The 25,572-nt window shown below is 33.9% G+C and overlaps 3 protein-coding genes across 4 annotated transcripts; 1 reads left to right on the top strand and 2 right to left on the bottom strand.

The window, feature by feature from the left end:
• The first annotated feature begins 1,076 nt into the window (after window positions 1-1,076).
• Window positions 1,077-19,255, top strand: Nt5b (5' nucleotidase B). 2 transcript variants are annotated; one of them, XM_013317934.1, is made up of 13 exons: window positions 3,595-3,692; window positions 4,535-4,727; window positions 10,049-10,122; window positions 10,615-10,732; window positions 11,233-11,328; window positions 11,654-11,800; window positions 11,889-12,165; window positions 14,580-14,754; window positions 15,202-15,424; window positions 16,734-16,881; window positions 17,092-17,246; window positions 17,506-17,596; window positions 17,768-19,255. In XM_013317934.1, exons 2-13 carry the CDS (start codon window positions 4,618-4,620, stop codon window positions 17,885-17,887), a joined length of 1,734 nt encoding a protein of 577 aa, XP_013173388.1. In that variant the 5' UTR covers window positions 3,595-3,692; window positions 4,535-4,617; the 3' UTR covers window positions 17,888-19,255. The 2 variants fall into 2 exon arrangements, with proteins under 2 accessions (XP_013173387.1, XP_013173388.1); XM_013317933.1 differs by lacking the exons at window positions 3,595-3,692; window positions 4,535-4,727 and adding an exon at window positions 1,077-1,417.
• Window positions 19,256-19,372: 117 nt separating this feature from the next.
• LOC106122081 (protein FRA10AC1 homolog) lies at window positions 19,373-25,504 on the bottom strand. The gene is made up of 5 exons (XM_013317932.1): window positions 25,366-25,504; window positions 22,333-22,616; window positions 20,033-20,192; window positions 19,734-19,958; window positions 19,373-19,534 (listed from the first exon to the last, which is right to left on the bottom strand). The coding sequence occupies exons 2-5, from the start codon at window positions 22,603-22,605 to the stop codon at window positions 19,464-19,466; spliced, it is 729 nt and encodes a 242-aa protein (XP_013173386.1). The 5' UTR covers window positions 22,606-22,616; window positions 25,366-25,504; the 3' UTR covers window positions 19,373-19,463.
• On the bottom strand, window positions 23,174-25,369 carry LOC106122080 (zinc finger protein 596-like). Its single transcript, XM_013317931.1, has one exon. It carries the CDS (start codon window positions 25,262-25,264, stop codon window positions 24,290-24,292), a length of 975 nt encoding a protein of 324 aa, XP_013173385.1. The 5' UTR covers window positions 25,265-25,369; the 3' UTR covers window positions 23,174-24,289.
• Window positions 25,505-25,572: the final 68 nt, after the last annotated feature.

The raw sequence follows: 25,572 nt of genomic DNA, 5'->3' as shown, positions 1-25,572 counted from the left end.
TGGCCCGGCTCGCCCGGTGAAATACCACGACCACACAGAAGACAGGCGTGAAGTGGAAGCAATTCCGCGTTTCGTCTGATGAGTGTGCGTCCCGGAGGCCTAATTTAGTCCTCTTTCCCTTCCCACCCATTTTCTTATGAGGAAAGCATGGGAAGTGGATGTGGACTTTCCGAATGAGAGGATGCATGGAAAGGGAAAATATTTTCTTTCTGTGCATCCTCTCCTCCGTCGATTAAAGGTAGGCAACGCATATTGCGTATGTCTATGGGCAACGATCACTTCGCTATTTCAGCGATTTCAGGTGGCCGCTCGCTCGTTTGCCACTTTATGATATAAAAAAAAATGTTATGCTACAGCACCTGACGATACAGTGTGTTTTACAGATTAGTTGTTTTTGTAATAAAACAGACATACGTCTATAACATCATTAAACGTTATCATATTATAGCGTGCAAGTAGTACAGGCAATAATTCGGAAGATTTCGTTACAATTAATAAAGCGTCGTAGTATTTAAAACGTAACCGTGTGTTTTCACTGCCGAAACAGTTGCATAAATACTGTTGTCTCTATGTCATCTAAGAGAATCAGAGGATTGTTTTTATACGAGTGTTCTGACAATGTAAACTCGCTTCTACATTATAAATTAGCCAATGTGATGTTATTTGTCGTTTTGTTTGGTACTGTATTCCCTGAAATCAAGTTCCTGTTGATTGGATGGCTAGTTAATATAGACGTGGTTATCTTCCCTTTGACGTTATATATGTAATTTGTTATTATACAATATACAATAAATATATTTATTATGCTTATCAATACATGTACGCAAGCTATCGTTATTTGAACTGAAACATATATCTTTCCACATCTTCATATTTGACTTTAGTTCTCATGTAAGTCAGTAAAGGAGTTTTATATTTGCACAATGAGATACAACATGAAAGCATATTAATTTCATTTTAATGATAACACCAGTTTTAGATAATACACGACGCTAGTGATGGGTCAATAGGTTATCGATACGCCGAGGTCGGTGTGTAACCACAAACATGGATTGCGTGCGTTTTTGTCAAATTAGCGTCAGTATCATCTCTGAGTTTGATCAGAACGGTTATAATTGTCTCTTTGTTTTTCTAATAATTCCTTTAAAATGCCCGATGCATTCGAAAGTGCTTATCCCCTCTCGCCACCTTTAAATCCTAATGATATACGCGCACGCGCAAACTCGTCGTCCAAACGTAAGCCGGTAGTGACGTTCTTGGCTGGCGATGAAGCCGTAGAGATACCCGACAAATCGATAGTCGGTGTCGACAAGCCGTTGTCGAAGAGTGACAGGAGCGAGGTAGAGTTGGACAGCTTTGCAGAGTCCCTGACTACAATGCAGAGTACGTGGTTCGATAAGAGAGATCTTGCGCACAGGTGAGCGATTGCGACATTCATTTGTTTACGGTTGCTAAGCGCCGATAAAAATTACCTTCAAGGTTAAATAGCTATTCATCATGTATTGCGCTATTGACTTACGAGAATTATTTTTTCGTACAACTCAAATATAAGAATTGATTGAAAATATTGAATTTAACTCTGACAGAGGTAGTAGCTATGTGTTTATCTTACGTATGTTAAAAATGCTAAAAGTTTAGATGGATGGATGGAAAGATGGTTGGATGTTTGTTTGAAGGTATCTCCGGAACGGCACAACGGATCTTGATAACATTTTGAACAGATGTAAAACATAGTCTCTAATTAACTAGAACATAGTCGGAAGAATACTTAGTATAGTCATTATGTTTTTTTCTATGCCACGCGGACGGAGACGTGTGCGACAGCTAGTTTTATAATAAATGTTCATGTTCGTTTTGTGTAATGACTAAACGGTCCCGGTTCGATATTTAGATTTTAATATTATTTTTACCACATTTTAATGGAGATTGCATATGGCTAAGAGGCGTTAAGATGGACGAGTGGTGTATTACGTCTGTCGTAAAAAATTTATAAAAGGTTAACGTGGTTTGGACATATTTTAAAGAAACATATACATAGAGTATGGTAAATAATCGTACTTTAATATTATAAAGGCGAATGTTAGGAGGCATGGATGGATGTTTCAAGGTGTGTCTAGAACGGCTGCATGGATCTCGCTTAAATTTGGCATAGATGCAGAACATAGTCTGGAAGAAAACATAGGCTACTTTTTTAAAAGTTTTTTTAGGGTTCCGTACCTCGAAAGGAAAAAAACGGAAACCTTATATGATAACTTTGTTGTCTGTCCGTCTGTCTGCCAAGACTCTTTTTTAATCCCGCGAACACCGAGTCACAGGCGACGGCTAGTTGTGAAATATAATGTTATAAATCTAGTAATACAATTACCTTTGTTTACAACTTTGTATAGCACAAAGACTGATGAAGATTGAATGAGATTTGTTAAACAAACTAAGCTTATCAGTACAAGAACCCGTGTCACTTCCCTTCTTAGAATAGTATTACTAAGTATTCGTTGAGTAGTTGGTCATTCAATGTCGCTGATATGAATTATCACGAACAAATACATTGACTTTCTACTCATGATTTCATAGAAATTATATTCTTTGTACGTCTACAGCTCGAAACTATGAGAACAGAACTTAATGCTTAAATAACATTAACCAAATGATTATAACTTTTCTAATTAGTATAGGTCTTATCCAAAAAACTATCGATGGTTACCCATTAAATTATAAGAAGAATCGTACGTACATTCTACTTATTACTTTGAACTTTCTGTTTGACATTTTTTGGCGTATGATTGTGACGTTACAGATGTTTGTCAATGTCTGGGTTATTAAGCAGTTGACAAAAGGCTGAAAAGCAAAATAGAACCGGTATTGACGATAAGACATGACCTATTTCAAATTCAAAACAATTTTTAAAATGGAATGTCTATAGATTATGTATAACTGCAGGAATATTGTTTATAGATAACAATATAATTTAGACAGGACATGTGTTGTGGTCTATAAAATAAACTAATATATAAATTTGATAATGAGACTAGTCTATGTACGTACTGACGACGCGGCGATCGAATGAATCAGCTGTTTGCAGTCATTCGTTGCTCGTGGGGGAAGTGTAACCGTGGATTTACAATGGCGTTAAATGTTGTCGTGATTAAGTTCGTAATACTAACCTTCGTTCGCGTTGTCATTTTAAACGTTGTTACATGTTTTGTCATTCAAGATGTCCCTTGAAATAAAAGAACATAATATGTTTATTGTAATTTTAAGTGTCTACTATTAAGACTAAGTGTTAAAAGTCAATCATTGTCGTGTCATCTAAGCTCAGTTAGAGGATAACCTAACAAAAAAAATCTTGTATTTCACCACGATATACATCAGTTTGAACGCCAATGACAAAACATATGTCAAACGTGTCGCTTGTGAACGAACAAGTATCGAGTTTTAAAATAAAATAACAGGATGGAATGACAATATCTTGAATATTTTCTATAATCCATGGTATAACGACATTTCGAATGATACGCAGTGAAAACTCACTGTAAAAGAATCGTGAACGGCATCGGCATGCGATGCGGCGAGTGTGCTCAGTCAACGCGGCTGCGTCTTACCGTCAGGACCTGTCTACGTCAGTACGCGTGCTATCTATGACAATCTAGATAACAGTGACTACGTACACGTAAAATAACTTCCGTAAAAACTGTGTTAGCATACCTTCCTAACATTGTTACAAAATCTGAATATATTATGACTACGATGTAAATGTATTTTTTAATTTCGTCGTAGTCAATTTGATTGCGGAGTTAATCGTGATAAGTGCATTTTGTGTTCAATGTTTATTTGGACCATATGTTTGAAATTTTTGTGTTTGAATTCCACTCTATTGACAAACGCGCATTGTTATTGTGAGTCATAACTTAACAATAATATGCTTCTTCATTACAACTGCGCATTGTTAATAATGTTATCGTAAATACATTTTATTACAATAGTAAGAAATAAGGATAAATTAAAAACTAATTCATTTATAATTTTATTTCAAAAAGTGTCATACATTTGAGGATATAGAAAAACTCGATATAATTATTTGAGTTGGTATGCACCAAAGCTAGACACAAATGCTTAATAGAGGAAGCATATTAGCGGTAGTCTGGGGAAATATTATCGATTAGTGAGTTTCCTGGCAGCGCTCCCTCAGCCGCTAGCCCTCCTGCATCTCCGTATTCAATTTCTATATAATTTACTTACACTATATAATAAAGCTAGCAAATTTATATCATTTCAGTTTCTCGTATATCACTGACTTAGTGAACTCAGACTTCTTTGATTGCTTTAAACTGCACTAAGGACTCCTTAGTGATTTGTCTCTGAGTAGCAGTAACAAAGGATAAAGCGTTATGTGTTTCGTGTATTTTAGAGTGGTATATTAACCTTGTCACTGTCAAGGATATTCACCAAAATGTTTCGCACAATTTAGCAACATATACGTTTGTACCAGGGGCGTTCGACACAAAGATTTCTTACATTTACTTCTTCTTTCTTATAGTGTTAATGACATTCCAGTACGTTAAGTTTGTAATTGTTTGAAAATAAATAAAACTTTTTATATAATATTTATGTAAGTGTATCATGAGATATCAAGAGGCAATGGCGAATGGAAAAGCTGAATTATCTGAATACACCTTGTTAAATGGATCTTCGTATGGCAAAGGGGATAGATATACAGCAGCACCGAATGAGTAAGTTGTTTGCTATGTTATTCTTATATCCCCGTATCTTACACCGGTTTATGTTAAGTTTGCCAAAAAAACGACAACATTAATTATTACATAGGGCTACCACGATGGTAGAAAGTTGCGTTTTCCCGACTCGTGTCTTAGGCTAAAATATATACGGAGTTCAAATAATAAATGTTGATTTAAATCAATGACAAATGAAGTAAGCTTTTTTGTTGTCACATTTTAAACTTTGTCAGGAGTAAATGACGTCATTCTAATTAAAAGACGCCTGATTGGAATCTTATTGTGATTATAACAAGGAAAAGTTGTTTTGATGCTGTAAATTGTTGAAGGAAAGTCGTTTATTTATAGAATGTAAAAGTTTCTGTATCGTCACGTTATTTTGGGAATGACTGGAGAACTGTTGCTCGAGGTAAATTGCATTCGCTTGGCATAATCTTGGCGCAGTAAAGTATCGTTGTGCTGTCAAATATTGTCATTACCACTGGCGCCAAGGTTTATAGCTGGATAACCACATGACAAGACTTACTCTCATGCATGTTTACAATCGTTAGCAATATTAAATCGCTACATCGTGAAATACGCGACGAGAATAAGATGTTTATAAACAACTCTCTGAGTATATTTATCCGTTTCGAGTCTTTGTTGCAAAATCATTAAATGTAATGTTGAAATAATAAAAGACAAATGACTCATGTTTAATTTAACCTGAGCTGTATTGTTTTGCGTTTCATTTAATTGTTACCAATCTTACCGTGGGTTTCTGATACCAAAATCTCTGTATAAAAATCGTCATCCTTGTCTTTTATTTTTGATAAAACAGAGATAAAAAATATGTTTTAAACGGGATTTAGAAACCCATGGTTAATCGTAAACATGAATCAGTTTTATAGTGGGTTTCTGAGACCAAAATACCCCCGTTCAAAAAATATTTTTATTACTGTTTTGTCAAAGATAGACAGGGATGATGATATGTTTTATAACGTAAATTTCGATCTCAGAAAACAATGGTTAGTTATATCTGCATTTCGTATTTGTAACAGTATAATTATTTTCTAGGATTACTTCTATCGTATAACTATGGTGTTCCAATTCATGAACGAAAATTAATAATTGTAAATTTAATCAAAGCAAGGAACGTGCAAATCGAACAAATAACATTTGTCACCGTTTGTTGCGTAATACATTTTGCTTAGTTCTTCGTTATATTGCTATTAGCTTGTTAAATGAGAAGTAATTTTCCTGATGTTACATAACATTGGAAAAATTACGAGTGATTTTCTACCTTTTTTTTTTACAAAAATAACCAAGTAAAAAGCAAGTTCTTCAATTTACAATATTTGTCTATGAATGGAGTATAATATATTTCAATGTATTTGCAGTTGTCTTGGTTTATTTGATGTTTATTATAATTAATGAGTGATTTTTTTTATATTTGCGCTTAGCATTGTTCAATTAAATCTTTTATAAAATGGAACCCCTTTAAGCAAATGTTCCAAGTTTCTCTTTACCAACGGCACTACGGATACTTTTACCGATGTAAAGAGGTCGAGTGCGCCTCGGCTCGTGTTGATTTGCATAATTTTCTATTTCATTTCGTAGTCGTCCGTGTTCCCATTATCGTCATACGTCTTGACGTAATCGTTATCTAAATTCGAAGGCAATGGAAACTTATCCAAGTCAAATTAGCACGTCAAATTGTGTTGCGTGTTCGGAAGTGTTTACGGTAACTTCTATTTATAGTGTGCAGTTTAATTTTAATTTTCTAACCGCGTTGTTTTGTAACTAAATCAGTATAATACGATTACAAACCTCATAGTATTGATATCTAGCCGCATATCAAAGTATACGTCTCATATAAATAATTCATTGATTAAAGGTAGCAACGCATATGCAATTGCGTATGTCGATGGGCAACGATCACTTCGCTATTTCAGCTAAAAATAATTCAGCATCTCATTTTTTTAATAATAGCATATAATATTCAAACATGTTCTGTCTAGTATTATGTAAAAAGGCCATATATTCAATTTTATTGTACCATGAAGCTACTTTTTAGTTCATAATTTCCTAAAGTACTCGTAAAGAGTTTATGGTATGCTATTTGCGATTTAACCCTCATTTTAAGACAAGATGGCGAAGATTATTTTAAATTATGTGCGTTATTATATATTGCCTTTATTTTACCACCAAGTTATACCGGATTCGATAACAAGACGTTTGTCTTGTGAGTACTCATGATACTTAAGTGATTGACTCACTGTCCAGTATAAGTGACAATCTCCGGTCGTGTTCTGGGAAATTGCTGTGACCAAATTGATAGGGGTCACATCACTAGCTTCTATGCCGACTCTATTGTTTAATGTTTTGCTTATGTTACTATATAACATCGCCTGATATATTAACATTGTAACTTAATAAAGGTCCTAATTCCAATTCATGGATATAGAATTTTTTTAGGAAATAAAGTATAAAATGTTAGGAATTAGATCTTACTAATATTATAAATTCGAATGTTTAGATGGATGGTTGGACTGATAGATTGATGTTTGTTTGAAGGTATCTCCAGAACGGCTGAACGCATCTCGATGAAATTTGGCATACATATAGAATATAGTCTGGAAGAACATATAGGACACTAATTATGTTTTTTTTTAATTCCGTGTGGATGGAGTCGCGGGCGGTCAGCTAGTTTATTATTTGTATGACAGAGAACCAGATTTGGATATAGTCTATGTAAAATACTATTTTAATAAATGTGGTAATGTTTGAAAAAAATGATGACGTTGAAGATACGAATTTGAACAGCCGTTGACTGGTGAAGTGCGAATTGATATATGTTTTATATTAAATCCTGTTATTTATGCTTTTGAATGTAAGAGCATTTTACTGTCAACATTAAAAATAAAGAGAAGTATCTAAATTTAATATTAGTAAGCGCATCTCGTGTGTGTATCTATTTTTAAACAGATATGTTAATAGAATCAACATCTCTAATAAAAACTGGAATGTACATATAGAAGGTAAAACAAACAAAAGACGAAGTGTCAAATTTAATTTTCTATCCTTTTATTAAATTGTTGTGAGTGTAGGATTTTGATTGTTGAGAGATCGGTTATGAAGGCTGTCTTTGACTTTGGTAAAGTTTCATCTTTTTCACGTGTCAGCATATCTCTAAATTAATAATTTTTGATAGCATAATTAATGTTGTTTTGTCGTTGTATTTTCTTGTACAAGGGCGGGGTCATGTTAAAGTGATTCTTTGAAGTAAAATTGTGGAAAGGCTTACGTTATCTTGTTTTATAATTATTTATACTTTGTGTTTATTTATGAACTTGAGAGTCGGTCGTTTGATTTACGCTTCGATCGAGGCCATTGTGTTAAGATTAATTATGTACAGTCGCGTACATAAATGTTAAATTGCAATATACAATATATAAATAGATTTTATGTTTTAATTTTATCCGTATTTTGTTTCTGTTGTTTAAACAAAAAGGGTGACAGTTAGCATTCTAATTAACTCGGGATGTTATTAATTTGGTTTCATTTTTTATCTTCGTTAAATAATGATGCAAGCATAACTCATACAATGTTTTAATCTTAACCTTCTTAGTAGAGGTTTGGTTCTCAGTATTAGATTTCTTCGAGCTTGCTTATACATTGTTTGAGTTTAAAATAAACATAATTCTTTCATCCGGTCTATGCAGAACAAATAATACTTAGGGGTATTGCAGGCCATAGACATTATGAACCCTAATTACATTTTTTTTAATTTGTCTAGCAACTAGCTGTCGCCCGCGACTCCAACCGCGCGGAATAAATACGTAAGAAGTAGCCTATCTGTTCTTCCAGATTATGTTTTACTTCTATGTCCAATTTCAGCTAGATCTGTTCAGCCGATTCGGTGATACCTTCGAACAAACACCCATCCATCCATCTAACATTCGCATTTATAATATTAGTAAGATTTATGTGGCTATAAAATTATAATCTCGACAAATCAGCGTCGTGTTCCATCATTTTTGAACCCCATTGTAAAAAGTCATAGAGTTATAAGTATAATAAATATAAAATAATGTTTGCTCGAAATAGCGGACGAGGAGATTCCCGTGGGAGACCTCGAGGTTACTCAGCGGCAAACAATACCACATCAACCATAAACAAAGTTTAACAAGTCGTGATTTACGGGCCTTTAATTTAAATCCTTGGCTAGCGAGATGTTTAAAAAAAGGGTCTTGATAGACAGACGGACAACAAAGTAATCCTATAAGGGTTCCGTTTTTTTCCTATTAGATACAGAACTCTAAAAAAGGTTTTCTTTAAAAAAAGTTCGCTCATGTGACGAAAACGGGCTCTTGAATGTAACGCTGGCATAAGATTTATAGACTTGACCTGGAACAAAAAGTCTTGACCCACAATAGGGAGTGGATACGAGTGTATTGTTCTGACTTTACTATGTCTACCTACTTGTATTATATGATAAAATAACTAAAATAATAATTGTATTTATCTAATACTAGCTGTCGCCTGCGAGTCTTTCCGCGGACTAAATAAAACTTAATCAGTAGCCCATGTGTTCTTCCAGACTATGTTCTACTTATGTGCCAAATTTCAGCGTAATCCGTTCAGCTGTCGAGGAGATAACTTCAAACAAACATCCATCCATCCATCTAAACATTCTTATTTATAATATTAGTAAGATTAGTTACATTATGAGACGCCTACGCGTTTATTAAACCCGGTTATGTCGAATACATTAATGTATGTAAGCTCGCATACATTAATACATTACTAAAACTCGTAGGAGTAGGCGTAAATTAAGCAATAAGTAATTGAATAAGAGTCAAAGTATGTCCTTGGGCTATAATTTTAACTGGTTTCTTGTATTTGTTATTTATTAATTTGGTCTATATTTGTGAAGTTCGTGAAAAAAAAGAAAGTATAATAATACACTTTAAGTGTATGACTATCCTTTTATGACTATAACCAGTGCCGGTTAACATTTTTTACCGGCACGAGATCAGATGAGAGCACAATCTTACTCATATTATAAATTCAAATGTTTAGATGGATGGATGTTTGTTAGAAGGTATCTCCAGAACAGCGGCATGGATCTTGCTGAAATTTTGCATATATGTAGAACATAGTCTGGAAGAACACAAATGCTACTTATTAAGTTTTTTTTTAATTCATCGCGGACAGACTCGCTAGCGACTACTAGTGTTGATATAATTTCAATTAATTGCATAATGTAAGTTCATAGAAGAACGCTGAATTCTATACAGAGCACCTATTAATATCTGTCTTTCATTTTGTTACAGAATCTTCGTGAACAGATCACTGCACTTGGAAAATGTAAAGTTTTATGGTTTTGATATGGATTATACATTGGCCGGTGAGGTTTTTTCATGTATTTTTAGTATGAGTTATTTCTTGAACATACATCCACAGTTGAAATACAATCCAAAATTGTTTGTAATATAATTTGAATTTCAATACAATGTGATATCTTGAATTGAAGGGAAAAAATCAAAAGTCATAGACAATTGAATCAGTAAACTTAACCTTGAATTTACACTTCCAAAACACGTATCTATTGTTATTCGGTTTTTTTATTAGCATGTTTATATAAAAGTTTTGACAAAAGAAACCTAAGGTCATGTGTGTTAAAAAGAAATCTTATATAAGACTAGCGGACGCCCGCGACTCGCGAAAAGACTTAGGCTATGTGTTTTTCCAGACTATGTTCTATGTGTATGTCAAATTTCATCGAGATCCGTTCAGCCGTTCTGGAGATACTTTCAAACAAACATCCATCTACCCGTCAATCCATTTAAACATTCGCATTTATAATATTAGTAAGATAGTAATATTTTTTTGTTTTCAGAATACAAATCGCCACAATATGAAACGCTAGGTTTTAATTTAACTAAAGAGAGATTAGTTAATTTGGGATATCCAAGTGAGATTCTAGAATTTGAATACGATCCTTCTTTTCCTGTCAGGTGAGTTTATTGGAACTATTATTTATGTTTTGATTTTTAGGGTTCTATGCATCGAAAAGAAAAAACTGAACCCTTACAGGATTACTTTGTTATTCGTCTGTCTGTCCGTCAAGATCCTTTTTTATTTACTATCGTCTTTAAGAATAATTCTTTAAAACTTAAAAATCATGTATAAAGACAAAATTTTTTATTTATAATTAATTTATTTCGTTGAAAAACCAATTAATAAATTCACATTTTATTCGTAATCAATGGTATGGAAATTACTAAAGTGTCACATTTGAAAATAGTTTTAATAATTTTCAGAAATATTAATCTTATGAAATGAGTTATACTGTATTGGAGAACAAGTGCTGTTATAATTTAAGGTTTAAATCTAATTATGTATGAATATTCTATCACATATATATTCTCCTTTGCAAGTCCTTATTTATATTTTCTTTTAATATTACATATTAACAAGACTTTTTATTATACTAACATTCTGATATTATTTGCAGAGGTCTATGGTTCGACACGTTGTATGGCAACCTTTTAAAAGTAGACGCTTATGGTAACATTCTGGTCTGTGTGCATGGATTTGAATTCTTGAAGCAGTAAGTTATTTGTTATTTTTTTTAAGCCCCACAGATATAAGTTCCTATTTCCACGTAACTGATTTCCGCACGCGGTATTGTCACTGCGCCAGTGGAATTGAGATGTTTCTATACAAAATAAACCACGTATCTATTCATAGTATAAAATGAATCATATCTCTTAAGTAACTAATTTTCGACTAACAGATGTTTTGATTTTATTAAATAATTGAATTTTTTGACTTTATATTTTTTGATTTAAAAAAATGAAATTTTGTTGTTGGCGTGAAAAAATATGTATTTTTTTTTGGGTTGCAGTTTTTTTTTAATTTGTATGTTTTTCCAGTTCCCAAGTGTACGAGCTATATCCAAATAAATTTTTGACACTCGACGAATCTAGAGTGTATGTATTGAATACATTGTTCAATCTGCCAGAGACGTATTTAATAGCGTGTTTAATTGATTTCTTCACAAACTCACCACAATATACAAGGTATGAATTATTATCTTTAAATAATTACAAAATTATATTTATAACTGAACTGTATACTAAAGTATTACTATGAAATTTTTGCACTCAGAGAGAAGACTGGTGTAAGATGTGGAGATTTGGCGATGTCTTTCAAATCAATATTCCAAGATGTCCGGAGCGCGGTAGACTACGTTCACATACATGGAGACCTCAAATCAAAGACCATAGAGAATCTGGACCTCTACCTGAAGAAGGACGAACGTCTTCCAACCTTCCTATCCAGGATTACAGAAAGTGGAGCCAAGTTGTTCTTACTAACAAACAGTGACTACAACTTCACGGACAAAATAATGAATTACTTGTTCGATTTCCCGCATGGCGCACAAGTAAGTTGGCATTTATTACACCTAAACACTTATCTTGATATCCTTGTAATGTTTATACGATGTTTTTTGTTACCTAAATCAAAAAGTCACAAACAGGTTTCGAATTTCATAATTATTATATAATAAAACTCAGCTTCAATCAACATCCCTAAATCACATTTTAGAATATTAATATCATGTTTTAATTTTCGTGTTTATATTTCTATCGTTTGATTACCTCCCTGTACTAAGTTTAGTCATTTTAGGAACATTATAAATGCAGAATAAACATTCTGCCAAAGACTTGGCATACTGGTTACAAAACCTTTGCCTTTTTAATTATTAAAAAAAATAGATGACAAATACTTAAGAGAATTGCGCGGGAAGTGTTGACAACTAAATGTAATCGTGAAAATAGTTGGAATGGTTTTATCTAAAAAAGTGTATAGTTTTAAAAGTATTTTAATAACTAAACAAATGCTCTTTGGCTGCTGTGCATTTTCCATTTGTACAGATAGTGACTTATGCGTATGAACAGGATTAAATTTTCCGAAGTGTTCAAGGTTAGAGTGACAAATATAATCAAAAGTAACAGTTTACGTCTGTGACGTGGGTCAACGGGACATCGTAATTGTCCGTAATGGGCCAATAAACAAGTCCGGGATGTGCCGTAAAATTATTTATAAACTTTTTTTAGGTTTACTGTATAGTGCATTTTTTCTTTGTTCGTATTATTTCTTTGACGTTCTAAGGTCGTTTTAAGCGTCATGCATACATATTCGGATTGGAAAATGAAAGTTACAACCTTCAATTATTTATTGCAGTCTGCAATAGAATCAATACTAGGTTATAGAGTTATATTAAATTCATTCTATGTATTAGTCCTCAAATATGTAAAATATGCGTGCGTCGTTTTCGCCAAAAAAGGGCAAATCTACTCTTAATACAATGCGGAATACAGTCATTATTTCTAATTATGTGGATAAAAACTGATTCAAGTTCAAACTTAGTTTGTAATTTATATATCTTGTTTTAAATTTAAGATCTTTGCAATTATTTATGCATATCAAGGCTAATATTGCATAATTTTCAAGTAAGATCAGGTTTGAAATGGCAATTGGCAAATATTGTTTGTACGCGTCACCGTTGAATCGCGTATACCGCCAGTTTGTGATTTGCCCCGGAAAATCACAGAGTCGACATAATACATATCGAACGAAATTATTTACAAAGTGACGTGATAATTATAACACTTTATAGACGTGAGACTTCGGGCTGTCATTTTTTGTGTATCTAACATGTCGTCATCTCTGTTGTTTATTACATTTGACAAAACAGAGTTAACAATACGTTTTAAACGAAGAATTTGATCTCAGAAACCCACGGTTACTGTAACTTTGATTGAAAGGACACTTGTATTGACATATATTGTTATCCCTTATATACTTTTTGAAAAAAATAGAGACAGCGGTAACTAGTATATCAATATTATATACTCACAGTAAATAAGACTCGTGTGAAATGTCATTATACAATTTGTCTTAATATAACGTCAATTTGTGAATGTTTTTTTTTTAATTTTTTGACAAATTGCCGTGTTCTTGCCATTTACCGGGGTAAATTACAAACGTTCAGCGTACACGATTTGCTGGCGACATACGTTAAAACAGAAAGTTGACTTTGGAATGTGTTTTGATACGAACCGGTTTGACAACAACTGCTTGCTAATTCATAATTTATTCATATCAACCGAATTCTGATACTATGCGAAGATAGTTTTTTTTTAATCTTATAAGTACAAGATAAAAAGTCACCTTATAATATCTATTTCATCATTTATGAGTCAATAGATAAAGATAATTATATAATATGACAATAATTTCATTAATTTATTGATAAATTTTTGTATATTTCAATTATATTTAAAGGCTAATGTAATATTTGATAGAATTAATTAACTATTTATTATTAATACTGACATAATTCATGGTTTACTCTTGGGAGATTGATGCCTAGTAATGAGTTAGTCAACTAATTGCAATTGAGTTTTGCGTTTTTAGTTAGTTAGGGTTGGTAAAAACTACTCTTTTAAATTTAACCAGTTGCCTTGATATTGAGAAAATTAAAAAGATACAGAAAACGCTTTTGTCTTTCACTAGTTTCGGTTTTTGTCCCGAAAAACAAGTGAAATGCATGAAAATACAATCAAAATTACTTATAACAATATCAAACAGACGGGTAATTAGTCGTAGTAACCGTAATCTTGTTATAGTTGGTTTCTGAGATCATAATTTCTGTGTAAAACTTTTCGTCATCCCTTTCATTTGACAAAACAAAAACAAAAATATGTTTTAAGCGGAGTTCCTGGTATCAGAAACCGACGATCAGTCGTGTTCCACTTAAGTTTAACATCCTGTTATTCATTTTTCGTGCAGGCTACTGACCCTCACAGAAACTGGAGGACGTACTTCGATTGGATTGTGGTGGATGCGAAGAAGCCTCTATTCTTTGGCGAAGGCACCACGCTGCGTCAGGTGGACACAAGGACCGGCGCCCTCAAGATGGGATACCACGTTGGTCCGCTGCACGAGGGTCTTGTATACTCCGGAGGTAAATACGTCTTAAAGTTAAAGTTGACACCATTATAAAAAGAACATGCAACCTCTTTTATGTCGGACTAGCTGTCGCCCGCGTCTTTGCCAGCGCGACTTTAAAATAAACATAATTAGTAGCCTACGTGTTCTTCCAGACTATGTATGCAAAATTTCATCGAGATCCATTGAGCCGTTCTGGAGGTACCTTCAAACAAATATCCATTTATGTTTGTAACATTATAAGTAATTTTTAAATATAGTCTGTTTTCAAAGTAACTTTTCGGTAACACTTGTATGAAAACATATTTTCATCTCTCTCACTCTATATGGAGAAAAAGAGATAAGAAATCATGTTCAATTCAAATATACAGCAATAAATGCGACAAACACTGATTGGCATTAAACATAGTCTTCATGTAACCGTTTTTAACAACCGTACCAAATCAGTTTTTTTATTTTTTAGGTTCATGTGACGTATTCACTGAGCTGATCGGTGCTAAAGGCAAGGACGTATTGTACATCGGTGACCATATCTTCGGCGACATCCTGAAATCGAAGAAGATAGGTGGCTGGCGCACCTTCCTCATAGTTCCTGAGCTGGTGCAGGAGTTGCACGTGTGGACTGACAAGTGCCAGCTGTTCGCGCAGCTCCAGAACTTGGATGTGCAACTGGGAGATATGTACAAGTAAGTCATCTCTGTAAATGGACTGGGTTTAAGACGTAGTATTTTCAGATTATTTGATTTTCGCCATTTTGCTGCTGATGGTAGCAGTTTGTAGTGATAGTGTTTATTCTAATAAGAGATATCTGAATATATAGTAGATCGCTGAAGTCTTCAATAGTTGAATAAAAAATAAACCGCGTCCCGGAGGCCTAATTTAGTCCTCTTTCCTTTCCTACTCTTTTTCTCTAATAAGGAAAGGATAGGAAGTGGAAGTGGACATTCCAGATGAGAGGATGCATGGAAAGGGAATATGTTTTCTTTCTGTGCATCCTCTCCTCCGTCGATTAAAGGCAACGCATATACAATTGCGTATGTCTATGGGCAACGGTCACTTCGCTATTTCAACGATTTCAGGTGGCCGCTCGCTCGTTTGCCACCTTATGATATATAAAAAAAAACAATGCTATAAAAGCGAGCGATATCTAACCATTCATTATACAGCTTTTAATGTATTACTTTCGGCTACTTTGAAGTAACATTCCATTAAATCCTACTATAAAACTAAGCACATAATTCATAATTGTATCGCAATATAGCAGAAATAAGAACCTTCAAACAGACTCTTCACACCTCTGAATAGCAAGTAACAAATATTTATCTGACCTTTTAAATCGTTTACAATACACAGAATTAAGACTGGTTATTCAAACATTAAAGTCAAAGTACATAGTAAATATTATGTATTGTAACATATATATGTATACATAACTTAAATAGGAACATTCTTATTTAGATAAAGGAAGATGTTCCTCTATTGAATATTAATACAATTTTACCACACTAAAGACAGGCGTGAAGTGGAAGCAATTCCGCGTGCAGTCTAATGAGTGTGCGTCCCGGAGCCCTAATTTAGTCCTCTTTCCATTCGTAAATACCAAACAAAAGAAAATATTTCGTTAAATATATAGTTTATATATCCATTGAGCTAATTAGATAAATAAACTTAACTCGATTACTTATGGACGTCAATCGTAATAATAAATATTGTCGATGCTTGAACTTTGTTTGATTTATAACGCGCCGGTATCGGGGTCTAATTAATCTTTCTTGTCTTTACACATGTGCTGTTTGTTTGTTGTTAATACACGATTTCAAATGGCATAGTTTTCCATCGGAGACTGTACTTCGCAATAAATTAAAGACATTTGCCTCACTTTATTGCGAATTAAATGTTTATTTTATTTCCAAATAAGTCTCTGAAAATACAACTCCTATGTCACAAAATATTGTATCGCCATGGTGCTTAACATGTTTGTGATCTGATCTCCAGAGACTTGGACTCGAGCACAAAAGAAAAGCCGGACATATCGAAGCTGCGCAGCTCGATCCGTGACGTGACGCACAAGATGGACCTCGCGTACGGCATGCTCGGCTCACTATTCCGCTCCGGATCTAGGCAGACATTCTTCTCCTCACAGGTAACGTTGTTACAATAAATTGAATTCTATGCTACCTTTATTATATTACTGTTATAACCTAAATATTAATTTTACTAAGTTAATGCAAAACATAATACTTATAACGGACACAAATATCTTTTAAACCGAGTAATACATGGAGTATCCGACTCGAGGGACCATAAACATTTTTATGTGTGTTTACTAATTGTGTGTTGTTGTGTGTTGCAGGTGGTGAGGTACGCGGACCTGTACGCGGCCTCCTTCCTCAACTTGATGTACTACCCGTTCTGCTACATGTTCCGCGCGCCCGCCATGCTCATGCCGCACGAGAGCACCGTCGCCCACGAGCAGCGCTTCACCGTCGATACGCCCACCATCGACCGGTAACTGATATACACTTGTGCAATATCGCCCACGTCCAGCGCTTGCGCAATGTCGCCCACGAGATGCGATTGCGCAATGTCGCCCACGAGATGCGATTGCGCAATGTCGCCCAACAGCAGCACTTGCGCAATGTCGCCCACGAGTAGCGCAGTCACTTGCAACTGTCATACATGGCCCCTTATTATATAATCATTAAGAGTACCTTGCACTACATTGTAAACATCCTGCCAAAGTCTAATTATTATAATTTTGAAACAGTTCTAGACACCCGAGCGCCCAGCGTCCCTACCCCGTGCTGGCGGAGGAGACTTCGGAAGAGAATGAAACCCATGATGTTATCGATGTTAAGGTAACAGTTCGGAATGTCCTTTATATGTAAGAGTGAAAGAGAAAGCTGACTCCGTGTAAGAAGAGGTCAAGTAGGACAGGAAAGAGATGGTTGAAGGTTGATTTACAGATAAACAAGTTATGATTATGAGAATACATTAAGATTTATTGCTCCTTTGAATTTTTGTTACAGATGCAAGCATCAGTGCCCCACGTGAGGCCGGAGACCCCGCGACAACTGACGCACACACACGATGATGACTGCTCTGATGATGAGGACGTCTCCAAGACTACCGCCAACAAGGACGCCTAGGCAACATCGCGGCAACACCGGGACAACGCCGGGACATCGCACAGGGCGCATAAGGCTGTGTATAGTGGCATTATACAAACTTCCAAATGAAAACTTAAATATCACTAATATGCTTTACCTAATAAACCATTTCAATGATTATTTAAATTTCTTTGGACTGTAGGTATCCAAAATAGATTTGTTTTAGTAAATGAAAATAATGGCCGCCATGTATGAAAAGTGACGTTTGTTTGTTTACTATTTAAGGTGTTCATTTGGAACGAGATTGATATAATGCCACGCCCTAATATAATATGTACAGTCTGCTCAATTTACTTGTGATGTTTTATGCCAACAAGGGTTTGTAAAGCAATCTAATTTTAGAATATTCAAAAATAACTTTGGTTTAAATAAAACTACACGTAAATGTGTACAAATGCCACAGTCTTGGTCACCGAGCTTAAGTGTAGATTTCTCAAATTAAATCTTCGCTAAACAACTTCCTTAGTGTCCAATTAATGACTGCATGTGATAGTAAATGTTGAAATTTCTAATGTTTGCATAAAATATGACATTTCTAGAACGGACTAAAATACATCGTTGTTAGGTATATAAGGCCTAGATATAACAGTTATAATGTTTTTAAAACGAACCTTATATGGGTTTATTAGTTGTTATTGCTAAAAAAAATAACTAGAACTCGTTTCCGAAGCAAATAGGCGTAACTATACGACTTTTGATTCGTAATAAATCAGTAATTAAGAAATATTTGTCACTTGCCTTCTCTGTCTACTCCCATTTGGTTGTCATGGTTATAAATTAATAGCGTATTAAAATTTGATTTTGCATCATAATTCTAGCTGTTTATCTCAAGATTTCCGAACTCTGTTTACCCTGTAAGGGAAAGTAGTCGTAGTTACAAAATGTTAACTATTTGTACTGTGAAGTTACAATAATTCGATAAAGTCGGTTTCCACTACTGAAATATTTGTACAAAATCGGTAGTGGAAGCCTACTGTATGTTGAAAGTTGAGTTGATTGCTTCTTGAGGCTTTACAATTAATGTTTCTTGTAAACTTGCTTTTCTAAGTCAATTATATTAATGTTTATATTGCTTTACAATATTATTTTTAATGTTCATTGCTTTTAAAAACCAAATGTTTCCTATATACTTTGTTTTATGTGTCTAAATTTTATTTTATGTTGTAATTTCAAGATGGCTGAAAAATTTGCGATGAAATCTCAGAAAAATGTTGCATTTAAGAAACTTAGCAGATTTAAATCTGTTTTTTTTAGTTGCGCGAATGTTATGATTTAAATTCTTAATACGTATGTACATTTGTAGGTACAAAGTATTTTTCATGTTAGCGTTAACGAAAACTATGTGATTATATCGGGAGTGATTTTTATATAATTTTTTTTTATCATATCACACAAAATATTTAATTGTAATGCAAATAAAACGAAATAAAAACAATTAAAATTGTAGTTTGAATATTATTTATATAAATTATTTTAATATTGTTAACGCCTTTTAAAATATTTCGTATCTGTTTCGCTCAGAGAAAATGATTGCTGTATATATTTTTACAGGCGTTTATAAAAGTAAATCTTCCAAGTATTCTTCGAATTCTTCTTCGCGAGTTTTTTCTTCAACTTCCTGGACCCCTGTACCAAATAACTTTTTAATTTATTATATTGCAAACAATTGTTACTTTGAATGGACGAAACTTGTGAAGAAGAATTTTATGTTTTTTTTTTTTTAAGGCAAGAGGAATGGCGATATATTTTTTTACTAGTATAATATTGTTATATCTATGAGTATACATCTGTCGGTAGTAAAACCCACGTTTCTTTTGGTTCTTACCTTTTTTCCAAAGGGATTCGTCCTTTTCTTCAGTTTGCACCGGCTCTTGCGAAGTGCTAGGCTCTGAGGGATCGTCGAAACTTTCTTCACATTCGTTGCCGCTTACCACATCCAACTCATTGGATTTACCTTTCTTTTTTCTCTTTTTCTGGCTCTTTTTCAATCTTTTCACTTCACGCTTTTTCGATTTGTAGTTTAATTTTTCCGAACAGTCTGGACACAAACCTTGAAAAACAGATATGATAATTTATTGTCTGATTATTAAAAAAAACATATTTTATACACTTTTATAAGCTTACGAAGTTTAACAAGGGCATTTTTCTTTTCATTATCCTCGAGGTATGCGAAGTTCACCTCCCAAGACTTGAGGTCCTTGTCGCTGTGGCACTGCTTATTGCCGCACTGGAACTGACCCTTGCCAAGTACCACCTCCCTTTCAACGCGCCAACGCAGCGCTACCTTACAAAATATATCATCTATAAAATCAAATATATAAAAAAAATCGATTACTACTTGTATTAAATAAGCTACATACAGGTGGTCGTACGTGGCGTATTCAACTGAATATTAAATTGGGCAAATAAATTTTGATAATATCTTAAATTTTACAGTCAACCATGTGCCGATTTAAAGTCTTAAAAGAACCTGAAATTATTATAATTCTTATATGACGAAGGTGTTTTTACCGTACTATGTTACAAATGTATTTTTTTCCTTTAAGAAATAAACTCTTGGTTCACCAAGACTGTCTATCCCAAGTACCTTTTGACGTTCAGTGAAACCAATTCAGTTGGCGAGTTCACTGTTATGCAAAAAAGTCGTAGCGGATGGAACGTGTTAAAATATTGGCCAACACAATTAAATTAATATATGAGCTCTATTGATTCACACGTGAGTCTTGTCAATTCTTATAAGGCAATAATATAAACATTTGTCGTTAAGGTCGCGCTAAAGATTCAATTCGTGACCTTTCCAATACACTTATCGCAAACGCGTAACCGTTGTGGTCTTAGAGTCAAGCTGCCTACTTTGATTAACTGTTGGATATTAATTTACATTCTAATTAAGTTATGGACACATATAAAATAAAAAAATACTCACTATTGTAGTTGAAATACGTGTACCATGATCATGAAACACTTCTATTCAATCATATTTTATAATACTATTTTCTTTACAGTACTAATAAGGGACAGATTAAGCATGTATAATAATGAGTAAATATATTAAAATATCTTTCAACCTATCTGAATCCTTTTTCTGGGCTAGCATACAGCTGCTTCCAAAGCAACATAGAAAGTACAAATTATACAATTAATTCCGTGTTAATAAAGGTTTAAATAATTCCCGCTAAGGGAACTACAAAAAGCTTGGTTGTTATTTTCCTTAAGACACAATTGTATTTTGACCTCCATGTTATCTTAATTATGTTTCTCACACATAGAAATTGATACAGCGTTGAACTATTTTGTCTAAAAGAATAAATGGTGTATCCGGTACCGGTGTTAGGGCACGGTTGTAGTCGCCCAGAGCACTGGATAGTAAGGGGCGTCACTGGACTGCGAACCCAAGGTATGGTAAAAAGGGAGCAATGATGAAATCTCGCTCAGGGCACTGGTAACGTTATGAGTGTATTATGATTAGTAACAGTAATTTAAAATGTTGTGATGCAAAATAATAGAACAGTTCTTAATGGAAATATATCTTAGTCGCATGATGTACAACGGAGCTGGGGAAATGAGGCGGTGGTTAATTCCACGCGTAATTCATGTTTTTGTGAACTCGTATTAATAAAGGTTAAGTTCTTACATCAGACTTCATATTGAAACCTAACTTAATATAAAAAAATTGAAATATAAAAACTATGTATTTTATCATGGCAAATTTTAAATAAATTTTTATATAATTTACCCTTATGGTATTTAATAACCTTCTTAAATATTTCCTTTACAAAATATAACCTTACTAGCAATTCAAATCAATTTGAATGGTAACAATTTAAAGCTTTCCGTGTCTAATAAAAGTGAATAGCAAGCGGGAGGCAGATGTGCTCTCACATAACGGCCGGTCCGGGTGAGCGCACAGGGTCTATATTTAGCCTACAAAAAGGCACTATGGTTATTGTTGCGCACCCCAGCATAGCGCACAAAGGAAGGTCTCGCAGGCAAAAAAAAAAGCTTAATCGAATTTCACGAGGGTATCACCCCGACGTAACCTTTTGCTGTAGGGGACCGTTACTGACGCATATCATCTCGAATATCGCATTGTTTGAATGCAAATAGTAACGTATTATTTATTATCGACCGTTATTAACACTAGCACGATTGTAACTCATCTGTAGTTATGATAAAAGTACTGATATCCATACATACGTGATCTATTTTACTAATATTATAACTGCGAATGTTTAGATGGATGTTTGTTTGAAGGTATCTCCAGAACGGCTGCTTGGATCTCGCTGAAATTTGCCATAGATAATTAAGTTTTTTTTTTAATTCCGCGCGGACAGAGTTGCGGTCGACAGTTAGTTTACTATGACTTCGTTTAGAATTTTTAGCATTTAGTAAGTATCCAACTTTGAATATAAATGTTAACTTACTTTATTCTCTTTATACCGGCTTAGATCGCAGATACAGTATTCTTTGAAGAGTTTATCGTAATATTTTTTAGCGAGCTGCTTCTCCCATGTATCGGCAACGTCGTCATCTTCCCACAGAAACTTATGGTTTTCTCTTATCACGTCCAAGTCTGTGCGATCTCTGGACGTGTCTCGTGTCAGACTCGCAGTCGCGCCTTTCTTATTTAAACAATATACATTAACTAAATACTTATGCAATTCGTACGGGTTCAGGTTACGCAACCTGGCCGACATCTTAGCATAACCTAGAACAAAGGGAAAACGAACTTAGTTCAGAAATCAAATAAAACATATTGCAACAAACAACTCTTTAATAAAATCGACAATTACATTTTCTCCATAAAACATTTTTATAAACTGATCTTAAACTAATTGTCATGTTGAGTTCATAACGAGGTGCATTTTCGATAAATAGTGAAAATTGCAGCATTTCCTATTTAGGCAGTAATAAATATAAGGCTTACTTTGTGCTCGTGTTAATATCTACTCTGAATATTATTGTCAGTCTTGTAGATTTTTGTGTATTTTTATTTGGCTCAAATATCCTTAACTCTATAAATGAGTCATGGAGCTAAAACTCTAAATATTTTAAATATAATAAATATATTAAAATGTAATTATTGCCTATTACTAATATATATATAAAACTTGTCATAAAAAATATTGTAGTACATTTACTGACAATTTGATTTTAATATCCAAATTTGGCACTGCCCATAAATACAACTTTGGTTTAATATTCAATAATTTTATATCTAGTTTACTCTATACAATGTTCTATAAAATGTTTTGTATTAAAATATTTCATAAGAGCGAGCAATATTTAAACATTATGTAAAACTGAAAGTAAATATTTGACTTTGTCATTTATTATAACTACATTTCTCCTACATATTACAAGTTTGTGACTAATAAAATATTTGTGATGTTTTGTTCATTAAATTGGACAACACTGATTTTACAATAACTTAACTATGCTTAATTGTTACTAGTTGTTCGAAATGGCTTAACTAAATTCTCATCTGAGACCATTACACAGGGAATAATTTTGGTGCTAAAATACATTGCTAATTAAATAATAATTAAAATAAACACATAAAAGTATTGACTATAGATCCAATTTGGTATAACTAGGTCTACAATTTATAAAGTCTAAGAAATTATTTGGTATTTGTTACAAAATATAGTTAGGCACATAAGAAATTATTATTGCTTTGGTTACAACAGTTTTAAAGTCATTTTTATTACTTATCTAATGTTTGGCAAAAGGACACTTCATTTGGCATCATCTCAATGTATACAAAGTACAAAAATATACATTTATATTAAAGCTCTTTAGAGAAAGCAGGAACAATTATTTGCTTTAGTGTTTAAAGTTCAAAGGCCCCATTTTTTTATCTCAAACAAATACTGGACTACAGCTATTGGAAACTTTGGGCATTTTGACCTAATTCCAAGAAATATATCACTTTATCATATCTAAAAGGCAACTTTGGGTTGAGATATGTGTGACTATACTAAAGCACCTCAAAAGGCAATCACTAACATTACATATATGTATTCCAAACATAGTTTTATGTATAGCATAAATAAAATCCTTAATTTAAAAGCAACTACAGCGACACACCTTGAGTAAACTCACATAACACACCATAATATGACTAAAATATAAACTAGGCAATCAAACTTTTAAATTTGGCATAAAACAATGAAAATCTTTTCATTAGAAATCATATGACTAAATTTTTTTGGCAATTAGAGAATCGGAAACAACAGCACAATGATAATAGTATCATATCCAACATTATGAGTAATACATTTGAAGATGGAGACACAACTTTGTTATTTTATGTCATAAATGCAGAAGTTTGCAGGATGTGATACAATTAACATGAGACAAGAAATTAAGCATCAACTGTCAACCATGTGTTTTTTCATGCTTTTTCATGTTGTCGGAGCGAGTGAAAGCCTTATCGCACACCCCACAATAGTAGGACTTCTGTTTTGTATGCACAGTCATGTGACGTGAGAGTTCACTCTTTGTTACAAACTTCTTCTCACAAACGGTGCAAGCATGTTTACGTACATTCAGATGAAACTTCATATGAATGGAAAGAGAACTCGACTGTGAGAATGCTTTGTGGCAGAGTTCACAAACAAATGGCCTCTCCCCTGTATGCTTCCGGAGATGATTCATGAAGCCCGTCTTTGTGTAATCCTTTTGGCAAAGATGACAGAAGCTAGATTTCGAGTCTAACATTCCTGGAAAGTGACTGTTTATATGCTTTCTTAGCTCCCAATAACTTGGAAACTTTTCCGAACACATGTGACATGGGTATTTCTTCTCTTCGGTGGGTTTTGCGCTACACTCGTGGGCGGAGAGCAACTGCTCACTGGGGAACATTTGATTACACCGACTACAAGTGTGACTAGCCTCTGAGTCTGTCGACAGAGTTACCTCTAGGTAGTTCTCAATCGACAATACATTCCCGTTCGAACTATCCGTGTCATCAATTTGTCCTTGTATCATTTGGTCTATATCTGAGTTATCTTTGGTATCCATTTTCACTAAATAGTCTCTGTAATCTAACGAAACTTTATCCGAATTGTTGTTATCGGGCTCAACGAGATGAAGAACGGGAGACTCGCTTTGTTCTCTGTCGGGCGATGTTTTTTCATTATCAGAGTTTTCAGGCTTGGATGAAATGTTATTGTCCGATTCCCATTCATTTTCAACGATTTCCACATCCGAGTCCGAATCTTCGGCACTAGAAACCGAATTATTGACTAAATGGAACCCAATATCGTCGAATCGTAACACATTCGGAGGTAGTTTAACCCCCACGATAGCCTGGATCGCCTGCCATGAAAGCTCCTGGGGGTTGTTCTGCATATTATATCGCACTACTCTAACCTACAAACGAGTTTTCAGTTGTTACTACGGTAGAATAAAAATACGCTGTAAAATAGTAATGAATAAAACAATAACATTACCTTTTATGTGCTCGATATATACAACTAAGGTTTAAATAAATATGCAGATGACACTTATTTTCTACATCTAAAAATATTATGCTACTGCTACACTGCACTGCACTTTATGGATGCGTCTTTGTCATTGAATTTGAAATGAAATAGACTTTAACACTTCAAAAATATTTAAGCACTGCAGCGCTTGAAAGCTTCAAAGGACGTTAGGGA

Source organism: Papilio xuthus, unplaced genomic scaffold (assembly GCF_000836235.2).
Source record: "Papilio xuthus unplaced genomic scaffold, Pxut_1.1 DF826933.1, whole genome shotgun sequence".
In the NCBI taxonomy this organism is placed as follows: domain Eukaryota; kingdom Metazoa; phylum Arthropoda; class Insecta; order Lepidoptera; family Papilionidae; genus Papilio; species Papilio xuthus.
Note: the sequence above shows the minus strand (reverse complement) of the source record. Positions and strands in the feature narration are given on the sequence as shown.